This window comes from Bemisia tabaci, chromosome 10 (assembly GCF_918797505.1).
Source record: "Bemisia tabaci chromosome 10, PGI_BMITA_v3".
Taxonomy (NCBI): Eukaryota; Metazoa; Arthropoda; class Insecta; order Hemiptera; family Aleyrodidae; genus Bemisia; species Bemisia tabaci.
This window is the reverse complement of record NC_092802.1, coordinates 33213311-33232902: the sequence shown is the minus strand read 5'-3', so window position 1 is coordinate 33232902 and position 19592 is coordinate 33213311. Positions and strand designations below refer to the sequence as shown.

The following is a 19592-nucleotide window of genomic DNA, read 5'->3' as shown; positions in this document are numbered from 1 at the left end:
AGCACTTTCTTGATCCTCTTGCCTCAGATTCCGGCCCTGCACCGAGAGGAGTTTGGCTCTTGACGAGCTCTTGAAAATATTCAGAATCACTCGATCCTAACTTTGACTCAAGTTCTCTAGGGCTTTTGGCCCGGCTCTGTAAATGACATCCATTAGATGGATTGGCAAACTCCGAGTTATACCGCTCTGGAACCGAGATATTTCAATTTCATTTCAAGAGGCCGTCCCGAAAAATAAACGCAGACCTCTTTCCGCGTAAAGTAACCTTTTCGAAGTGAACTTTGTTTCGACCTCATACTTTTTTGTGAAGTTGAATCACATATTCCTTTTACTTATATACGGCTAAGTGCGCAAAAATCCGCAATTCTAGGAAGATCAAGTTAAACCTTTGTGGCTCGTATTCAATGCATTTCCCCATTTGAAGCCATAAAAAGAATCGATTATTAAGCTACGTTTCGACCGGGACACGCTTTTTATATTGCCTTACTATACTGCCGCGCTAAGGAAAAGCGCCGTATGAACATTCGAATGTTGCCAAATTTCCCCGAATAAAACATACTTTTTTGAGGAAAGTTTTGCATATTTGTCCTTGAAATTTTTAAATATTTGAGATTAAATTGTGTACAAAATTGTCCGAAAAATTTGATGAAACATTTTCACAATTTTCTCGGTAAATTCGGTTTTTCTTGAAGGAAGTACGCTAACGCCTGAAAGTTCTAACGGCGTTCTTCCTTAGCACGGCAGTATAAAATACTGACCCACGATAGTCGAAAAGATTTGCAGAACATAGTTAAGTACGTAATAAATAGAGTAAAGGCATAAAAAGAGTCGATTATTAAGGTGTTCGTTGCGAACATCTTTACTATCGATCCTTTTCCATAGGTTTAAACGGCAGATCAATCGATATATCGCAAAGCACCCCACACCACTGCCTTCACTGTATTTATTACGTACTTAACTATGTTCTGCAAATCTTTTCGACTCTCGTGGGTCAATATTCTATACTGCCGTACTAAGGAGGAACGCCATAAGAACCTTCAGGCGTTGCCGTACTTCCTTCAAGAAAAACCGAATTGACCGAGAAAATTGTGAAAATCTTTTATCAAATTTTTCAGACAATTTTTTTCACAATTTAATCTCAAGTATCTGAAAATTTCAAGGACAAATATGCATAACTTTCCTCAAAAATGTATGTTTTATTCGGGGAAATTTGGCAACATTCGAATGTTCATACGGCGTTTTCCCTTGGCACGGCAGTATAGTAAGGCAATATAAGAAGCGTGTCCCTTTGTGACTATTGTGGGTCAATATTCTAAACTGCCGTGCTAAGGAAGAACGCCGTATAAACCTTCAGGCATTACCAAATTTCCTTTGATAAAATACGAATTTTCTTGTAAACTTGTAAATATTTTTCCGCAAATTTTTCAGATAATTTTGTTCACAATTTAATCTCAAAAATCTGAAAATTTCAAGGACGAATATGCATAACTTTCCTCAAAAATGTATGTTTTATTCGGGGAAATTTGGCAACATTCGAATAATCATACGGCGTTTTTCCTTAGCACAGCAGTATAGTAAGGCAATATAAAAAGCGTGTCCCGGTCGAAACGTAGCTTAAGGCGAGATGGGAGGGGTGCCGCTTTTGGTTCGAGCGCAATTAAAATTTTAATGAACGATTATTATTTATTTTTTGATAAGTTCCGCGTGACACCGCGCTCGACGGAAGCTTAAAAGCTGGCACTCCCGAGTTCCGAGAGCTGAGGAATTGGGGCTTCGCGATTCGTTCCATCAATGACAAGAATTCTTTCGGTCGCCATTATTTCACTTGGAAGAGTCTCAGCAGTCAGCGGTGCTACCAGATAGCATTTTAAAAAGAATCAGTTCTCAACAGGTTCCAAATCGAGAAGACCCTCAAACGATCGATTTTATTCGCACATTTTATTTGCCATTTAAACCTATGAAAAATGATCGATCATAATGTGTCCTTTACTTATCGATCCTTCTCCACAGTTTTAAATGAGGAAATATCGGTAGTCGATAATACACGCTTTGCTGGACCACTAAACAGGGTACTCTTCCTTAGCACGGCGGAACAAGCCCATTATTCACATGCCATGTACAGATACAACCGGTGCGACCTAAATACGCGGAAGCAGGGACACGTTTATTCGGCAGAGAGTAAACTTGGCAACATGAGCGTGAGAAAAATCATTAGTCGCGCTTAACACGAGCAATTAGTCTCACGGTGCTCGAGATTATTTAACTATCAATTAGTCCCCGGGAAAGATTCATAAATCCAAAGATTTTAAACGCCGCCGCGCCGGTCGTAACTGTCTTGTGCGCCAGAAAATCGGATGGATCTCCGTACACGACGACTTCAACCCGTCTGTTGCACACAGGAATATACACAAAAATAACAGAATTTTGAGTATGGAACCATCCAAAAACGTCGATGAACGATTTGAGATCAAGACGAATGCATTCAGGCAAAACAAGTCTATCTGCTATGATCGCTGTATTTAGACGGACTTAATTTGTGCCTGACTTTTTGAATAATTGTCAGCGTCCTACTTTTTGAATATCCCTCGAATATATACGCGGTGACTAGATTTTCAGGAATAGGACGAGTCAGTGGTGCACCTTTAAATTATTTTTTCATAAATGCATCCTCTCAAAATTACGGCCGTCAACATTTCTAAAAAAATCACTGACTTTACCTCCAATTCTCTTCAGTTTCTTTTTCAGGCGAGGAGATAATCAATGACAACTGTTCGCAGGAAAAATGAGCACTTTAAGGACTTAACAGGACTATTTGCAAAGGTTTCCTCGGCGGGATAAAGAACGTTCGGGAATTTTCGAAGGCCCGTCCAACAATTTTTCAACAGATAAGGATGTACGTGACTTTGAAAGCCTTAAGGAGGGCCTTAAAAATCAAAATTTACTCCTACTTACTACTAGTTTACTTGTAAATACATTCATTATCTACTACAAAGACGACGATGACGCTATTTGACATTAAGTACCTGTGTAAGGAGAGTATTGCCATATGAGTGCTGCTCTCTGATTGAGTCATCAGCTTTGGGCTTCCCATGGGGCTCTTGTCGACCAATGTAAACAAACCTGATCAAGAGGAATACGTGTTATCTAGTGATAAATGAATGATGATCACACAAAAAATGTAATTTCTGGCTGAAATATCCATTAAAGTTGCTTCAGAACCCAATTCAGCGATTAGAGATAAGAAAATCCATACTATGCATAGAACTCTGTTGCCGTATTCTTTTTTTTTGCAATTTATTCGGCTTATGTTCCTTTATTTTATTATGTTGAGAGGATTAATTGGATTAGGAATCTACAGCCATCTACGAACATATGTGAATGATATTCCAGAGTTGGCACATCCATGCTCCAGGAATTTCAAATTTTCAGGGATTGACTCCCTGATTCTGCAGATCCGCTCGTCAGTTCCGTGAAAATGTGACACTACTGCATCAGGATTCGATCCCAGGACCTATTGACCCAAAATCAGACGTGCTAACCATCAGGCCAATCTGGACGGCATTTAGTTTCTTTACCTTGGTCCAAAACTAGAAAAGGAGGGGCTAATAATAAAGCCTAAGACTCGCCAACCAATCAGAGAGCGGCAAACTTTCTCTGTGGTAAAAGGATTGAGATGACAATACTCTCCCTACATGCTCCTTGGGTCGTCGTACCTCCCTCTTAGACAGCCCTGTGCCACCTGAGTTTTGACTTTTGATTTATTTAAGCTTTCTTCTTATCGTTTTCTTTTCTATATTAGTTCCATTTTTGGTTTCAGGACATTTTGTCAACGATTTTTTTCCGCGCACCTTTTTTGTCCAGTACTTTACGCCCACACATAAAATAAGCAACAGTGACTTGGTCCAAGCGTTATATTTTAGTCGGTACGTAAAATTATATTGACAATATGGAAATGAGAAATTGAGAGAGAAGGAGGTGTTGTTATGGTTGCTCATTTTCTAAATGAAATTCATTACTTTCTCCTTTTGAATCATCTTTTTAAATTGTCATTGGTGGATATTTGGTTTTATTTCTATCCTTAAAATATTTAATGTACAATATACCTTAAGTATGTATAGGTACTTTTTTTTTATTTTTTATTTACGAAATTATTACTTCATTTTGAAAACATTTATATTTTTGAAACGAGACAAACATTTGTAAAACCTTTCCCAAGCGACATTAATCTCAATGAGCTGCAGTTGTGCCGACAGAAACTGCAAAAATGAATAAAAGAGGGGAAAAAACCAAGAAGCACGCAATCTTTAGTTTTAACCCGTTTGCACATCGATCTTTTAGAGTCAAATACGTCAAATTTTGAGCGTTTTGTTGCGCGTACACCTCGCTGCAGCACAATAAAAGCACAAAATGTAAAAGAAAAAATTAAAGTGCTCTGGAAATCATTAAATTTGACACGGAACCACCAATATTTAAAAAAACACACATTATATTATTATTCTCCTTTGATAAATTGATACATACTTTTTCCCCATCAATTTAAATGAGAATAATCAATGCAGAGTGTGCTAACATTTCAAAATCCTGAGTTATAAAACGCTGACTATGCGAGTATAATTATTAAAGCCTAAGAGAGCGAAGCGGCGTGCTGCCAGCGCGAGAGGCTCACTGGCGACTACAAACCTAAGTGGATACTTCACGCATTGCACAATGCTTGAAGTATCCACTTAGGTTTGAAGGCGCCAATGCGCGTTGCCGTTAGTTAGTCTATTTACCTACCTCCTTGGTCCATTCAAACAACCCGTTCTAACTAATAGGATCTTTCCATATCCATTTTGTCTTTTTTCTCTATAGCTTTGTCTATAAATTTCAATGATTGGCCGTTGGTCCGCTCATAGAATACGAGTTCACCACGACCATAGATACTTTTTTCAACGAAAAAGTTCCTCAGTTATTGACACGGTCTTTGAAGTACGCGTAGTTTTGGGCTATATGCAATTAAATTACGATGCACACTTCTACCATGGTTCAGAATCGTTGCATCTAGTTCATTGATGATGTTATTCACTGAAATGAGATTTCATGCTTGGTATCAAGTGGACGTATTTCTGCCAAACGGAGCTATGTGTTTCATGACGTGAGCCCCGCTATGCATATATTCATATGGGTCTCAGGGCTCATGTTTTAATGCACACAGTTCCGTTTGGCAGAAATACGTACAAGTATGAAGCGAAGCCCCTTCCCCGATGACCACCTCGCGGTCGAAACTTTCTAGGCCGCGAACTGTTAATGGACTCTTTTAATTTGAGGTAATGAAAGGGTGCAAAAAGTTCCGAACCACCGACCGCGCTTCCTCGCTTCTCGCGGCCCATCCCTTATTCTGAAAATGGCGAGATAGCGCAAAGGGGGGTGCATAGAACAAGAAAAGAGGAGAAAATTGAAAATGGGTCAATTGCGCTGGCCCCAGAATCGTGTTTTGATTATTGATTCTTGTAGATTCGCTAAAAATGATACGATCTGTCTTAGCAGCAACTTTTTGCGTTCAATATTGACCGAGATATCGCGCTATCGGCTAATGACGTCACCCGCCTATGCTACAAAGAGTCCCTTTACAGAGAGAGTTGAGACAATACGGCTTATGGATGTCACAAACGGGAATAAAGATTACACAAATCGGACGTTTTCTGTAATCTTTGATCAACCCAGTCCCAAATTCCTATCTCCGTTCCCTCTCTCATTTACCATGGGAGTACTTTTTCAGTTCATTCCCGATTATTTCAGTACCTCCTCAACAGAAAAATTCAGTATACTTTTTCTGTATCTCAATTTGACGAAATTTAGAATTTTTCAAAAATTCGCATTCCCTGCTCAAATTGCGACAAAAATGACAAAAACATGAGAAAAATTCCAAACCAGCGTCTTGTGGAATTTCAGCACTTTTTCAGTACTTTCGGACCGCTCTTGAAAAATCAGTACTATTTCCGGACTTTCGGAAAAATTCCGGACTCGTAGACACCCTGTAGAAACGTTTTTGCCTCTCAGAAAGAACGAAGTTCGACTGAAATATTGTGGAAATCCAGAAACCCCACCTTTTCAGGAACTCCATTTCCAAGGGGAAGCGCGCTTGCCTTGGCTCGAGCGGCGAATCCGGCGGCGGAACTTTCCGAGCCTCGGATTGGCCCACTCCGAAGTTGAAGTCGAGCAAAAAGCGCTCATGAATAAATCGAAGCGGGCGCCGCTTATGAGTTTGATTTAATCATGATTGGCTCGAGCCTCGAGCCCCCCCCCCCCCCCCCTCCACCGCCCCCCGCTTCAGCCGGTGCCGGTGACCCGAGAGACCCTCAATCCGGAGTTTAAACACGGGATCATACCCTCTTCGATTCCTGGCAATGAATATTCACGACAACACGTCAACTTCCTCCCCTTCCCCGCCCCTCCCGTCACCGTCCTTGCGACAACCGCATATCCTGACCGGGTGGGGGGGGGGGGAGTTCGAGCGCGGGGGTGTAGAGACGTAGGGTTGAGGAGGGGTGTGTACTGTACAGGGTATCCAAAAAGTGTGGTCATGAACGGAAAAATGGAGAATTTGCATGCAAATGTTTTATTGTCTCATCTGAAAGTGCTTAAAAAGCTGATTTCACAGTATTTTTTACAATTATTTTCTGATATGGGAAATAGTATAAAAATAGATTTAGAAGTGAGAAAATGCACCGCCTGACGTCATCTGGCGGTATTTCCCATATACACACATGTATTTTAGCAGAGTAGATCATTTCGTCATAAACTGGACAAAAAAACATTAGATCTAGAGTCCAGACTCTTAAAAACATGGACAAGAAAAAATACTCTTCATTCAATCAGATTTAAGCTTAAATCAAGAACCAAGCCTCTTAATTTGAGCGGATTTCCTTTTGATTCAAGCTTAAATCTGATTGAATCAAGAGTATTTTTTCTTGTCAATATTTTCCAGAGTCTGGACTCTAGATCCAATTCGTTTTTTTTTCCAGTGTATCTTCTCCAATAACTGTTCATTCAACAACATTGAACATCCTTCGGTGACTTATCTGCGGACTGAAACTAGTATCCCGAAATATTCTGGCCGATTTTTTAGGCGCATTTGGCGCGTTGGCGCCTGTGAGTTTCGAACACTGGTGGCGGCCGTCTACGACCCTTGGAAACCAACGACTTTCATTCTCTATGCAGCTATAGGAGCTGGTTTCGAAGCTAATGCGACCCACTTTGGAGCACCCTGTATCGGTAGGCGAGAGCGTGGGTTCGGGGGTGGCGGATGTAGTTCCACTTGTTTAAATGCACAGTTCTGGACCGAGTGGGGGCGGGGGAGGGGGAGGGGGTGGTTAGTCGACTCGACGCGATAGCGACGGGCTCGAACAATGCTTCGGCGAAAAGTTGAAGGAAAAATTGGGGACGAGGCGAACTTGTTCTTGGCGCGGATTTTCGAAGATTAAACTTCGAGGCTTCGTTCCAGGAAGCAGACGAGAGCAAAAACCGCTCATCCCTATGTGTTTTCCCACGCGACTTAATCGGTTTTTATTAGACACGGTAGACGTGCCGACGAGCTACCAGACGGCTTAACTTCCTATTCCACACGTAGCGTCGGCGGGTTAGTTGCGCGGCCACCAGATCGGGAAATATTTTGTCAGGGTCTGCAAACTCCATGTTCGAAGGGAACTTTCCTTGCGATTTTGAGTTTTCCTTCTGTCTGATCACTCGAAGAGGAACTCTCCGCAAAGTCAAAAACTAACCGACAAAATCGCTGAGAAAGCTTTGTGACTTTTGGGACCGTTCATAAAATACGTAACGCAAGGTTGCCACAGAATTTAGAAAATGAATTTCTCTGACGCATCTTGCTAAGATTCTCTTACAATCAGAAGCGGATCCATCAATTTGACAACACCGAGTTTCCTCCATTTAAATCTATGCTAAATAATCGATTCTTGTCGGAGCACCTGGCCCCTTGAAGAATCGATACATTTCCACAGGTTTAAATGGAGAGAAGACAATGTTGCCGATTTGCTGGATCCGCCAATGCTTACAATTGAGGTTATACTGTATGGATAGAAGGACATAATTCAAAATAGTTTTCCGGCAAAATTTGTTGTTCGAAACGTACACGGAGAAAGAAACCTCGTGCGTGGGACCCGAAATTTAGGTCATATGGATCTCTGAAGTTTTCGGATTGAGCATCTGAACTTTTTAGGTCTAGCTGTCGAGGTTCGGATCACACATCTGAAACTTCAGTTCTTGCATCTGAAGTACTTCAGATGTGAGAACCGAAGTTTTTCGGATGTGAAAACCGAAGTACTTCAGATGTGTGATCCGAACCTCGACAGCTAGACCTAAAGTGTTCAGATGCTGAATCCGAAAACTTCAGAGATCCATATGACCTAAACTTCGGGTCCCACGCACGAAGTTTTTTTCTCTGTGTAAAGCTCATCTAGAAACCAAATAAAGGTGACTTAACGATTTTCCTCTGACAATTTCATCATTTTCCCTGACATTTTCAGGTTTCCCTGACTTTGAAATTCTCTGACATTTCCCGGTATTCCTTTACTGTGACAACTCTGGTAACACTCTGGTAGCCTACCAGTGGTAGGGAATCCAGATCAGAACGCCAGTTTGTTTTTACGTGTTAGGGTGATTCAATGGACACCATATTTTGAGTAAGAACGACGTTTTTTGTATTTCTTCGAGAAAACTAGCCTCCGCACTACTACACTAAACTAGCAAACTAGCATTTTCTCTTAAAAATGTCGAAGGCTGGGGTTTTTTTGTGTTTCACTTTCCGTACCAACCAATTTTTTGTGTTGTTTCTCTCTGTGTACTTTCAACATCATAACATTAAAAATCTTGAAGTAACCTGAGAACGACCGTTGGATACACACGTTTTCGAGGAGTCTACACGTCAAAAAAGTTTAAAAGAGCGTGTTATGATCCCAGATTCTCCTTTATTTGAACAACGAAAGAGTTTGGTAAATGTCTGTTTTGAGAATTCAATAATTCTGAACACACAAGTTCTCTCCTGAGTGAAAGGAAGGGGAGGGGGGGGGGGCAGAAGCACGAAAGTTGCGTAAAATCGTGTTAGATAAATGATATTTTCAAACTTCCGACAGAATCTCAATTTAATTGAGTGCCACCCCTTTCGCGTTCCCGCCCCCGCTTTTGAAACAAACATTTCGTCGCTCCTCTGGCGCGAGAGCGTATCTCGATTGCCACATGAGCCCCCGAAAACATGGAGTGATTAGCGATATATCGATTGTTATGCCATTTAAACCTATAGAAAAGGATCGATAAACAGGGTGGTCGCAGCGAACATCTTGATAATCGATTCTTTACCATAGGTTTAAATGGCATAACAATCGATACATCGCAATTCACGCCACTGATGGAGCTATTTGTAAAACAAGGCTCGCGTGGGAACTGAGATACGCGCTTACGTCAGAGGGGCGACGATTTCGCGTTACGTTTCGTCTCGCGTTTTCGAGGAAGATTCGGACTCAGCATCGTTACATTGAGATCCTTGCGGTGAAATATGTTTCTTGTGAGACTGAAGTCGAAGTTGAAAGTGTGGTTCCTGTATCGAAGAACATTATGTTGTTGTTTAGACTTGTGTTATTTTTGGCGTGGTCGAAGAATCAGCTATTGAAAACGCGTTTCGGAAGTTGCATACTTCACGTTTTGAAAACAACCACAACTGACCCATATTAGTTACGGTTCTTGTTTTCTATTTGAATCCCTTGTGTTTGGACTAGGAGTGAAGCTTATATGGTTGCCTACCTTACAAGGAGCTCTCTGAGAGTGGCCGTACCTTTTCCGTGCTTCCGTACTGACCTCCCGAAATCTGTGTCATTTTGGTGTATCCGTACTTTTTCCGTACAGTAGACACCGTGTATTTTCAGACTTCTCGGACCAGTAGACACCGTGCCCTTTTCTGCCGTGATAGTGAAGAGAGCAGTAAGTGTCACATTTTCGAAATCGAGTTTCCTTCAAAATTCATCTAAATTATTTTAGATGAAATCACTGAAATTGCTAAATCAGCGAAATTCATCTTAATTATATCAAAACGAGACATATGAAAAAGCCGTAAGTGCGCAAAAAATTACGTAGTTTTAGGCAAGACATCAGTAAGTGACACTGTTTCTCCAGAGAGTCAATGAAAACAGTGCTTTCAAGTAAAGTGCCGCCCTCTTCTGACAATTTCTAACTTGAAAATCCGTTTGTTGTGTGTCCAAAACGCAACCATGAAAGCATACAGAAGATAGCACTTACGGCTGTCTTGCCTAACAATAACCTAGCATGAAAATGAACAATGCCTTTTTTATGTTATTGAAATAAAATCAGTCTATTTTTAATCACACAAACCGATTTCTAGGAGTCTTTCGGACATTTAGTGGCAATTTGACAAGGAACGGAGGCTTCCTTCAATAAAATTTTCCGGTCAGAAGCTTCTGAGCCTGTTTTCTCAAAACTTCATTTTTGCACTTACAGCTCTCTTCGCTATCACGGCAGTTTTGACCACTTATATTTCGACTATGAATGATGCTTAGGTGGTTGCCTACCTTACAAGGAGCTCTCTGAGAGTGGCTTCGTCATCCTCCGGCGCCTTCGTCGCATTACTCGTCAGCTGGACCTCTCCATTCAGCTGGGCCGGTCTCCGGATGTCAGACACTCTCATAGACCCGCGCGGCCCTCCTGCCATCCCTGCAACGGCTGAGCAGCAGCCACCTGCAACAGCACCAACGCCCCCGCAACGTCACCACCGCGTCCCGCCACCACTCACGCATGCACATTGCACAACACCGAAAAACAAATCAACCATCAATCGAAATTCACCATGCTCAACTAGAACAACTACAGCTGACAATTAAAAAAGGCCTGCATAGACGATCAAATTCCCGAACCAATTCCGATCAAAGTAGCATCAAAGTGTCGGGAGTCATCAGTCTGAAACTCATTAATTTGCTTCATTTTAAAATGAAAACTTGGCAGAAATGTTTCCTGTGGCTGGAAATGATGAATGGTGGTACTCCGGTCTGATCTTACTTTGAACAAAAAAGTGCGGCCCGTCAAAATTTGAGGGTAGATGGTGACCACCAGCCATCAGCATGTTTACTTTGATCGGAATTTGATCGTCTATGCAGGGCTAAACACAAAGAACGAATTCCCGCGAGAAGGATTGGGTCAAATTTTTCGACCAGCGGGCTGATTGTTGAAATTGATAGATTGATAGACAAAGCTATAGAGACAAAGAGGAAAAATAAATATAAAGGGACCACTGAAGAAAATGTATGGTAGCATTTACTATGAGTCTACTTGATTTTTTACACAGTGATACTATTTAGTGAAAATAACCAGAATTACAGTAGTGTTCACCAGAACTCTGGTGATTTTTAACACAATATGGTAAATGCTATCATAGATGTGGTGTTTATTACCATACTTGTATCACTGTGTGAGAGTATGGTAAAATCTACCACATTTTTTTCCAGTGACCTTGTTTGTCGAAATCAATTTGTTTTCATATTTTGTGCTGTTTTCCAAAAGCAAATCATTGAAATCCTTCGTAAGGATCCATTTCTAGTGTCTCACTACTAATTTTTTTACGGGGGCTTGCAAACATTTTCGTCGTTGAGATTGGAAGCAAATAAAAAACTTGACTAAATTCACTCGCGGAAATTCGCGCAGTTTCTCCATTATCCGCGGTCAAGCAGACCAGTTGATCGAAAACTGCGAATCTTTATACAGTTAAGAGTAGCTGGAGGGGTGCCTGCCTGCTGCGCGGCTTAACTCGCGGGGTTCGCTTTACGCCTTCAGTGGTCCGCTTTGCGGCAATACAGTGACCGAAGGTTATTTTTTGAATCCAGTTGAGACAGGAGATATCGTTTGGCAAGAAATTTACATGATCAATGAGGGATTTTTCGACGTTTTTATCGTTTAACCATGGTCAGGATACGGAAAGGAAAACACTTCATACCGGTACATAAGAATCGCGGATGGGCGGACCGCGGATATTAGAGACTCTACTGTGCTGCCGTGCCAAGGAAAAATACCGTATGAACCTTCAGGCGTTGCCAAATATCTTTAGATGAAACACGAATTTTCGAGAATACTCATTATTACTTTTCTTTCAATTTTTTCGAATAATTTTGTCCACAATTTCGCTTGAAGTTTCAAGGAAAATATTCATAAATCTCCTTAAACATAAAAATTTTATCGGAGGAAATTTGGCAACTCTCCGTTGTTCATACGGCGTTTTTCCTTAGCACGGCAGGGTGCGTGTGTGTGTGTGTGCAGCCGTGCGCCTATTGTAGCTTAGAGCCAAAGGATCACCGTGGCTAAACGTTTTGAGAACATTAAACCAGTTTGTATGGAATTGAGTTGGATGCTGATCAAAATTTCCTTCCCTGATTCTTCAAAATGACAAAAGTGGTGAAAAGTCGTTTGGGTCTAAGCTATACAGTTTGAATCCATGAAAAGGACCTAACTTCCCGAACTGTATCCTTCAAAACGGAAAAAAGATAATTTATACGACTGAAAAAAGAAGCGAAAACACACAAAAACTTGCATCACAAAATAGACTATACAGCCTGTAACATGACGAGGATATAATAACTAGGAGTTCAAAGACTGGGAAGGTCTAGTAGTTTTAATAGAAGAGAGATTTAAAATTAGAGGAATCTCTCTTAAATGCTGACACGCTCTTGAAAAATAGCTCTAGAGCCCTGCCGTGCTAAGGATAAACGTCGTATGCGGCTCCGGGCGTTGCCAAATTTCCTTTAGAAAATCACGAATTTCCGGGAATTATAAATATTTTTCTTCCAATTTTTCAGGTAATTTTGTTCGCAATTTCACCTAAAGTTCCTGAAAATTGCAAGGGAAATATCCATAGATTTCCTCAAAAATAAACATTTTATCGAAAGAAATTTGGCAACTCTCGAATGTTCATACGGCGTTTTTCCTTAGCACGGCAGAGCTGCATCGTTCAAGCATAGCGAGTGCTTTGTTTTTCGGGACGCTAAAGAGCGCAGCGCGTCTTCCGTCAAAAACTCAATTTCAACCCTATTCAACTTTATTACCTCTCTTGAAAACGTTTTACTCGGAGGAGCTAGTCCTTTTCAAAGATATTTCAAAGCGATAAAAAGCGACATGGGAAGCAAAAAACGAAACAGGCCACCAACGGCAATATTCTGAATGAACTGTACAAAAACTTTTGCAGACAAAATTTTCATTCGAAAAAACACTTCGGATTGAGAGTGTTTGAAGATTTTTTTATTCACTTGCATGTCAAGATTATTGAGGGTTTAAAGAGAGACATTTAAACTTGGATTCAGAGTTCAGACTCCTAAAAAAATTGACAAGAAAACATACTCTCGATTCAATCAAAAGTATGCTTGGATCAAAAAGAAATCCGCTTAAATTGAGAGGCTTGGCTCTCGATTCAAGGAAAAATCAATGGAATCAAGAGTAGGTTTTCTCGTCAAATGTTTTCAGAGTCTGGACTCTGTATCTAGTACACTTTTCTCCAGAGTTGGGTGCACAAAGAGTGAAAATATCATTTAAATGTCAAAATTTGTTCGAGTGTAATTTTCTGCATATTTTCTCCCATTTTTTTTTTTTTTGGCTCACTAATTTTCCTGATAGGATTATGTCTAGGAAAATAATATAAAAGTGTTGAAATCTCTCCGATGCTCTTGCACAAATTTTAAAGAAATTGAAAAAAATATGGTTGGAAAGTTCTCCTTACAATTGAAAGCAAACAGCCGCTGATGTCCTGTCAAATCGATTATTTCATGGTAGTTAAATGCATAACAACGATAACTACAGTACAACGACATGTAAATTAAACTACAACTTTAACAATTCTTCTCATACTTTATTTTCAAAAGTAAACCAACAAATGACAATTATCGCCGCGGGCAATGAGTAAAGGTTAATGTTGATGATGTCTTTTTGTTTAAGTTTCTTTCTTTTTGTAATTAGTACATTTGGCTTCGGGGCTCGTACATGAAGATGTAGAACGGGTGAATCAAGGATGAGAATAAACAAGGTTAGAAGCATGCCCTGCAAAATCTGTTCAAAAGGCTCGATGGAAACCTCTGGTTGAATGTATTATAGCCTAGATGTGACTATACTTGTTCAGCGGATGTGCGTATTGCATGAGCATCATAATGCAGGCGCACAATTTTTTGCAATAGGGAACTTAAATTTCTGGCACATCAATGAAAAGACCTATCTACACGAAGGAATCTGGTTCACATAATTGGTTTTAGCTCGCTTTCAATGAAAAAACTACTACGTATTAAATGAAAGTCTGTAACACCCAAGCAAAACCGTTTTTTTGGGTATAAGCATAAGAACGGTTTACTTTTGAGTTTTCGTGTATGAGATCAATGTAATAAATGATCTGTATTACATGGATTGTATTTTGTATTAAGAAATTACTACATCCGGCTCCGTCAGGGGGAAAAACATGTGTGCCAATAGTTTCCGTGTGCAGATAGGTGCGTTATGGATGAGCCCGCAATAGTAATTCCTTAATAAAAAAAATACGGTCCAAATGTTCCGTGTCACTTCATAAAAATTTCCAGATAAGAAAACAAACTTATTGTTGGCCTCGGTATATAACGGCGTCATTATACGTAAATACATGTATGCTTCATCCAAGAATCGATCTTCTGTGGTCGATCTTCTTTTGAAAATAAAATAAGAGCAGAAGTTTTAAAACGCACAATGACCCATTTGTACTTGTGCCATCTAAACGTCAATGAAATTTACTAAAATTAGAGAGTTAATCTGGAAGTAGTCTAAAATGTGAACATAAATTGAAAATAAGATGAAAAATAGCATAAGTAAATACACTTGATGACAAACTGTAAGCTAGATACTTTGTTGAGATCAAGGAAAGTAAATGGATTTCTTATTTTTCTGATCTTTTATGAATTTTAAATTAAATTTAAATTCCATCCTTTCAGACTCGATGATATGATATGCTATTATTCTTGATCTCTTTCAAACAGAACAGGCAAAAAATGTTATGTTTTCAGTCGGCCTCTATCATTTCATGCATTGTTCATATCACTGCATTTTAAATTTAATGAACATTTTCAGAATAAAAAATACTTTTACTTTCCTCGACCTCTGCTTGCTTTACGTAAAAAATAACAATTAACTGAACAGCTGAGAAAAAAAGCAAAAATCATAAATTAACGAAAGACAGGTTGAAAAATAATTAAAAGAACTTCTAATAATGTACGCTTGTGTTCAGTTTGAGACCGCGAAGTTCGCGCCAGTGTCTCCCTACTTTAGGTTCCGCTCAGCTTGGCAACGCTGTTCTATTTTTGACTTAATTCTTCACAAGCTTGACCACAGCGGAATGAACACAAATCCGTCGGATGAATTTTACGGATGATATGCACCTTGATTGGACTGGCACTGTAGGGTTAAGGCATTTGTCAACGTTTTTGTCCGCGCACCTGTTTCTTCAGTAATTTACGTCCACGCGTTTTTTCGGCACGGGAGTTTTGGTCCACGTGCCAGTTGAGACCCAAAGTTAATTGGCCCACATGTAAATACAAACGACCATTGCTCACGACGTTTTTGGATGAAAATGTATAATGTCTTGGAAGAATGAGGGTTTGCTTGTTTTTTTGTTTTGACTGTTTGCTCCAACGGAGAATAATATATAGTTGAGAGTTTTGGTAAAAATGGGGGAGCGTCAATTCCATGAGACAAAATCCACTAAAACTCTCTACACCTCTTTGGTGTAACAGGACTTAATTATCTTTCAAGAAATTCCCACCTTGTTATACCTGAACCGAATAAACCTCTATATTTGCCTCAGCTAAAGGCTCTTAGATTTTTCCTGTGTACGATAAGTATCTTGATTTTATTGCGAGGAAAGATCTGTACTTTTAAAGGATGCCTGTCATTCTCAATACGTTCAATTTCGAATAATACTGTGCAACACCTCTGTCGTGAAAAAGTTGCTTCAGGCGCCGCCGCCGCACGGCGGGCGGGCGGCAAGCGCGGAACGCGCCTACAAACGTAAGTGGATACTTCAAGCATTGTGCAATGCGTGAAGTATCCACTTAGGTTTGTAGGCGCCAGTGAGCCTCTCGCGCTGGCAGCACGCCGCTCCGCTCTGTTAGGTTTTAATATTTATATTCGCATAGTCAGCGTTTTGTAACTCATGATTTTGAAATGTTTGCACACTCTGCATTGATTATTATCATTTAAATCAATCGGAAAAAAATATGTATCAATTTATCAAAGGAGAATACTGATTGGTGAGAGCTTTTTTTGGAGCTTGGGAGTTAATTTTATAGAAAACCAGAGGAACCGTCGTGTTTCTCGCGAACTTTTACATAAGAATCAACAGTCAATTTGCAAATTCCTCACACACTCAACATCTCCATTTTCCCTGAAATTTCTAATTCCCTGGCGAATCCCGGATTTTCTCCGTTTTTCCCGGTCTAGACACCATGGCTACACCGGATACACGTTCGGGGCAGCGGGGAAGGAGGTGCGTGTGAATAATCTCATTTACAACCGTGGGGGTGGATGGGGGGGGGGGGGGGGACAGCCGTCTCACAAGAATCGAGCGATTAGACGACATAGCGCGGTGCGGTGGTGGAGACCTGCCTTGCTAAGGAAGAACACCGTATGAGCCGTCGGACGTTGCCGTACTCCCTTCGATAAAAAACGAATTTTCTGAGAAAATTGTGAACATTTTCCGAAAAATTTTTCAAACAATTTCGCTCGCAATTTAATCTAAAATATCTGAAAATTTTAAGGCGAAACATGTATAACTCTCCTCAAAAATACATGTTTCGTCTGAGGAAATTTGGCAACTCTTGGGTGTTCATACGGTGCTATTCCATGGGACGGCAGAGGTGGAGTCCCGCGGAATAAGCGAACTTTCCGCCCCGTAAACAAAGTGACACATACGAGTACACGATGCTAAACCAGCTTGATATAGTCTGTGTCGGAGTTACCGCAGGGTTGGAGGGTGGGAGGGGGTTTAAACGTCTTTTATCCCCGGGTTTAAGCTCCCGGGGCCTCCGCTGGAGGCGTCAACGTTTTCGGTGCGCCGCCGCACAGTGGATTGAGTCAATTAGAGAGGTCGGAAATGAAATGTTTGGACGAATTATTTTGTCACAATTTAAATTTCAAAGGGTGCTTTTAGAAGACACTTTCACGAGGAAACCACTTTTACCCAGGGTGTCTACTAAAACAGGCTGGTCAAAAATCAGTCCTTTTACAGAATTTTTTCAGTACATTCCCAAGAAATTCAGTACCTCCTCAACAAAAAAATTCAGTACTTTTTCGATACCTTTAACTGACGGAATTCGAAAAATTTGAATTTCCCGCTCAAATTGCGACAAAAATGATATTCCGGACTTTCTTGCAGAATTTCCGCACTTTTTTAGTACTTCCGGACCGCCCTTGAAAAATCAGTACTATTTCCGAACTTGTAGACACCCTGTTTACCTTAAAATTTTAAAAGTTGTTAAAGTTTTCTATAAACGAAGGTATAAGCTTTTAAAGTTTCCAAATTTTGTCCGTTCCTTCTAACTCGATCCACTGTGCGGCGCCACCGCCGCTCGAACGTTTTAATTACGGTCGTCGGGAACGCAGGGAACTCACAGCTACCGGGATCCAGGTCAAAGGGGCGCGTCAAGCGCCCGCCCTGTGTCGCGTGGTGAGTTCTCACAGGTGGATACAGGTGAGGGCTAACAAACAGCGAAAGTGACGGATACTTGAGCTCTACACTGCTGAAATTCAGCATTATTTCGGCGTGTTTCGCGGTCAAAATAATGGACTACATCTTAAAATAAGGGACTAATATTTGGACCGCACTGGAAAAAAAACACATTGGACCTAGAGTCCAAGCTCTTAAAAACATCGACAAGAAAAAATACTCTTGATTCAATTGGATTTTTGCTTAAATCAAGAATCAAGCCTCTTAATTTGAGCGAATTTCCTTTTGATTTAAGCAAAAATCTGACTGAATCAAGAGTATTTTTTCGTGTCAATGTTTTCAAGAGTCTGGACTCTAGATCCAATGTGTTTTTTTTTTCCAGTGCACCTTAAGTAGAAAGGAACCAGGCCAAATCAAATTGCCAAAAATTTTACAAAATATTCTGCACGTAAAGAAGAAGAAACAGAGTTGTTTTTAAGATATGACGTTGAGCGTTCCATTTAACAAATCAATTATGACGGGAAGTCTGCGGAGTCGCGAGCCTAGGTACGCGCCTCTACTGTTAAAATCAGAGTTATTTTCAATATATGAAGTTGAGCATTTTTCCTTTTAACAAATAAATTATGACGGTAAGTCTGCGGCGTCGCAAACCGAGATACGCGCTTCTGCTACTGCTAAATTTAACGGGGCGATTTAATGTTTTAATGAAAACTAGGGGCTTATGGGGCTGCTTCGCAGCCCCTTATTTTTCTTGTATACTTTTCACTTTCACATGTTTTTTTTTTTTTTTATTTATTTTCATTTAATTTTCTGTTTTGTCTTTGAATCGGGTCTAATTATTTTTTTGAGAGAATAAATATAACATATTAGAATATCATTTTTTAATTCATCCAATTTGCATCGAAAAACACGTGAAACGATATCGGGACGATCACATGGTTTTTCACCGTTTTTAAGTTCGTTTTTGATTTCCGGCCAGTTGGGATTACATGTAAATGTCAAAAATATATCTGGTTTTCCTTCTTTTCGAACCATTGCCATCGCATCCTGATAGCGTTGAGCAAGGTTGCGTGGGCTCCCTTGAAATGTAGACGGTAAGATTACAACTTTTCCTGTAGTAGAATTAGAAAGACGTGATTTATTGACGACAAAATCCTGTAAACCTTTATAGTGTTCTACACGCAATTTTGATTGATTTTGACGGACGTAGTCCAGGCGGTCACTTTCAATTCTAACATAAGTATCAACTAAATATTGCTGAAAGAGTTTCTTTGCTTGGTGTACATGAGAAAAATCTTCTCTGACAGCAAGCCTATGGCAGGCAAATTGACGCATTGTAAGTTTATTGCGTTCCTTTTGCTTCCGAGGACCATTATGAATCAAAGATGGATCCCATCCCGATTCTCCATACGGAAAGTTCTGATCATCAATTTTATACTTCCGAAATGAAGAAATGAAACTTTGATTTTCTATACTAATAACAGAGTTAAGTTCTTGCTTCACTAAACGAACATGCGAAGAATTCTGGAAAACGCGACCACGTTTTGGAGGACGACCGCCTCGGTCATTGAAAATTTCACTCATAACAACTGTTAAATTTAAAATTAAAATTAGTAAAAATTATTATTATTTTAACAAAATCATAACTGAAAAGTTCAATTTTTAAATTAAAAAAAATAAATCAGAAGAAAAAGGATGAAATGAAAATGGAAATTAATAATAAACATATTTATACACATTGAAAAGAAACAGCGTGAAAAGTTCTGATCGGAAATGAGAAAAAAAACTTGGAGGTTATTGACTTAATGAGGAAAAATTGGCAATAGGAAAAAAATGGAACCAATCATGAAAAACCGTAAAAAAAAAACGCGGGAAA

At 40.0% G+C, this 19592-nt stretch overlaps 1 protein-coding gene across 5 annotated transcripts in view; it reads right to left on the bottom strand.

Annotated features, from left to right (window-relative positions):
- Positions 1 to 19592, bottom strand: part of Glut1 (Glucose transporter 1) — a 204750-nt gene that overhangs the window by 39871 nt on the left and 145287 nt on the right. For 4 of the 5 annotated variants that reach the window (XM_072304974.1, XM_019052167.2, XM_019052175.2 and 1 more), the window contains one exon: positions 10575 to 10740. The exons of the other annotated variant lie outside the window; for it this stretch is intronic. In XM_072304974.1, coding sequence (XP_072161075.1) covers positions 10575 to 10714 — 140 coding nt within the window. In that variant the 5' untranslated portion in view covers positions 10715 to 10740. The remainder of the gene's footprint in view (positions 1 to 10574; positions 10741 to 19592) is intronic. 5 annotated transcript variants of the gene reach the window in all.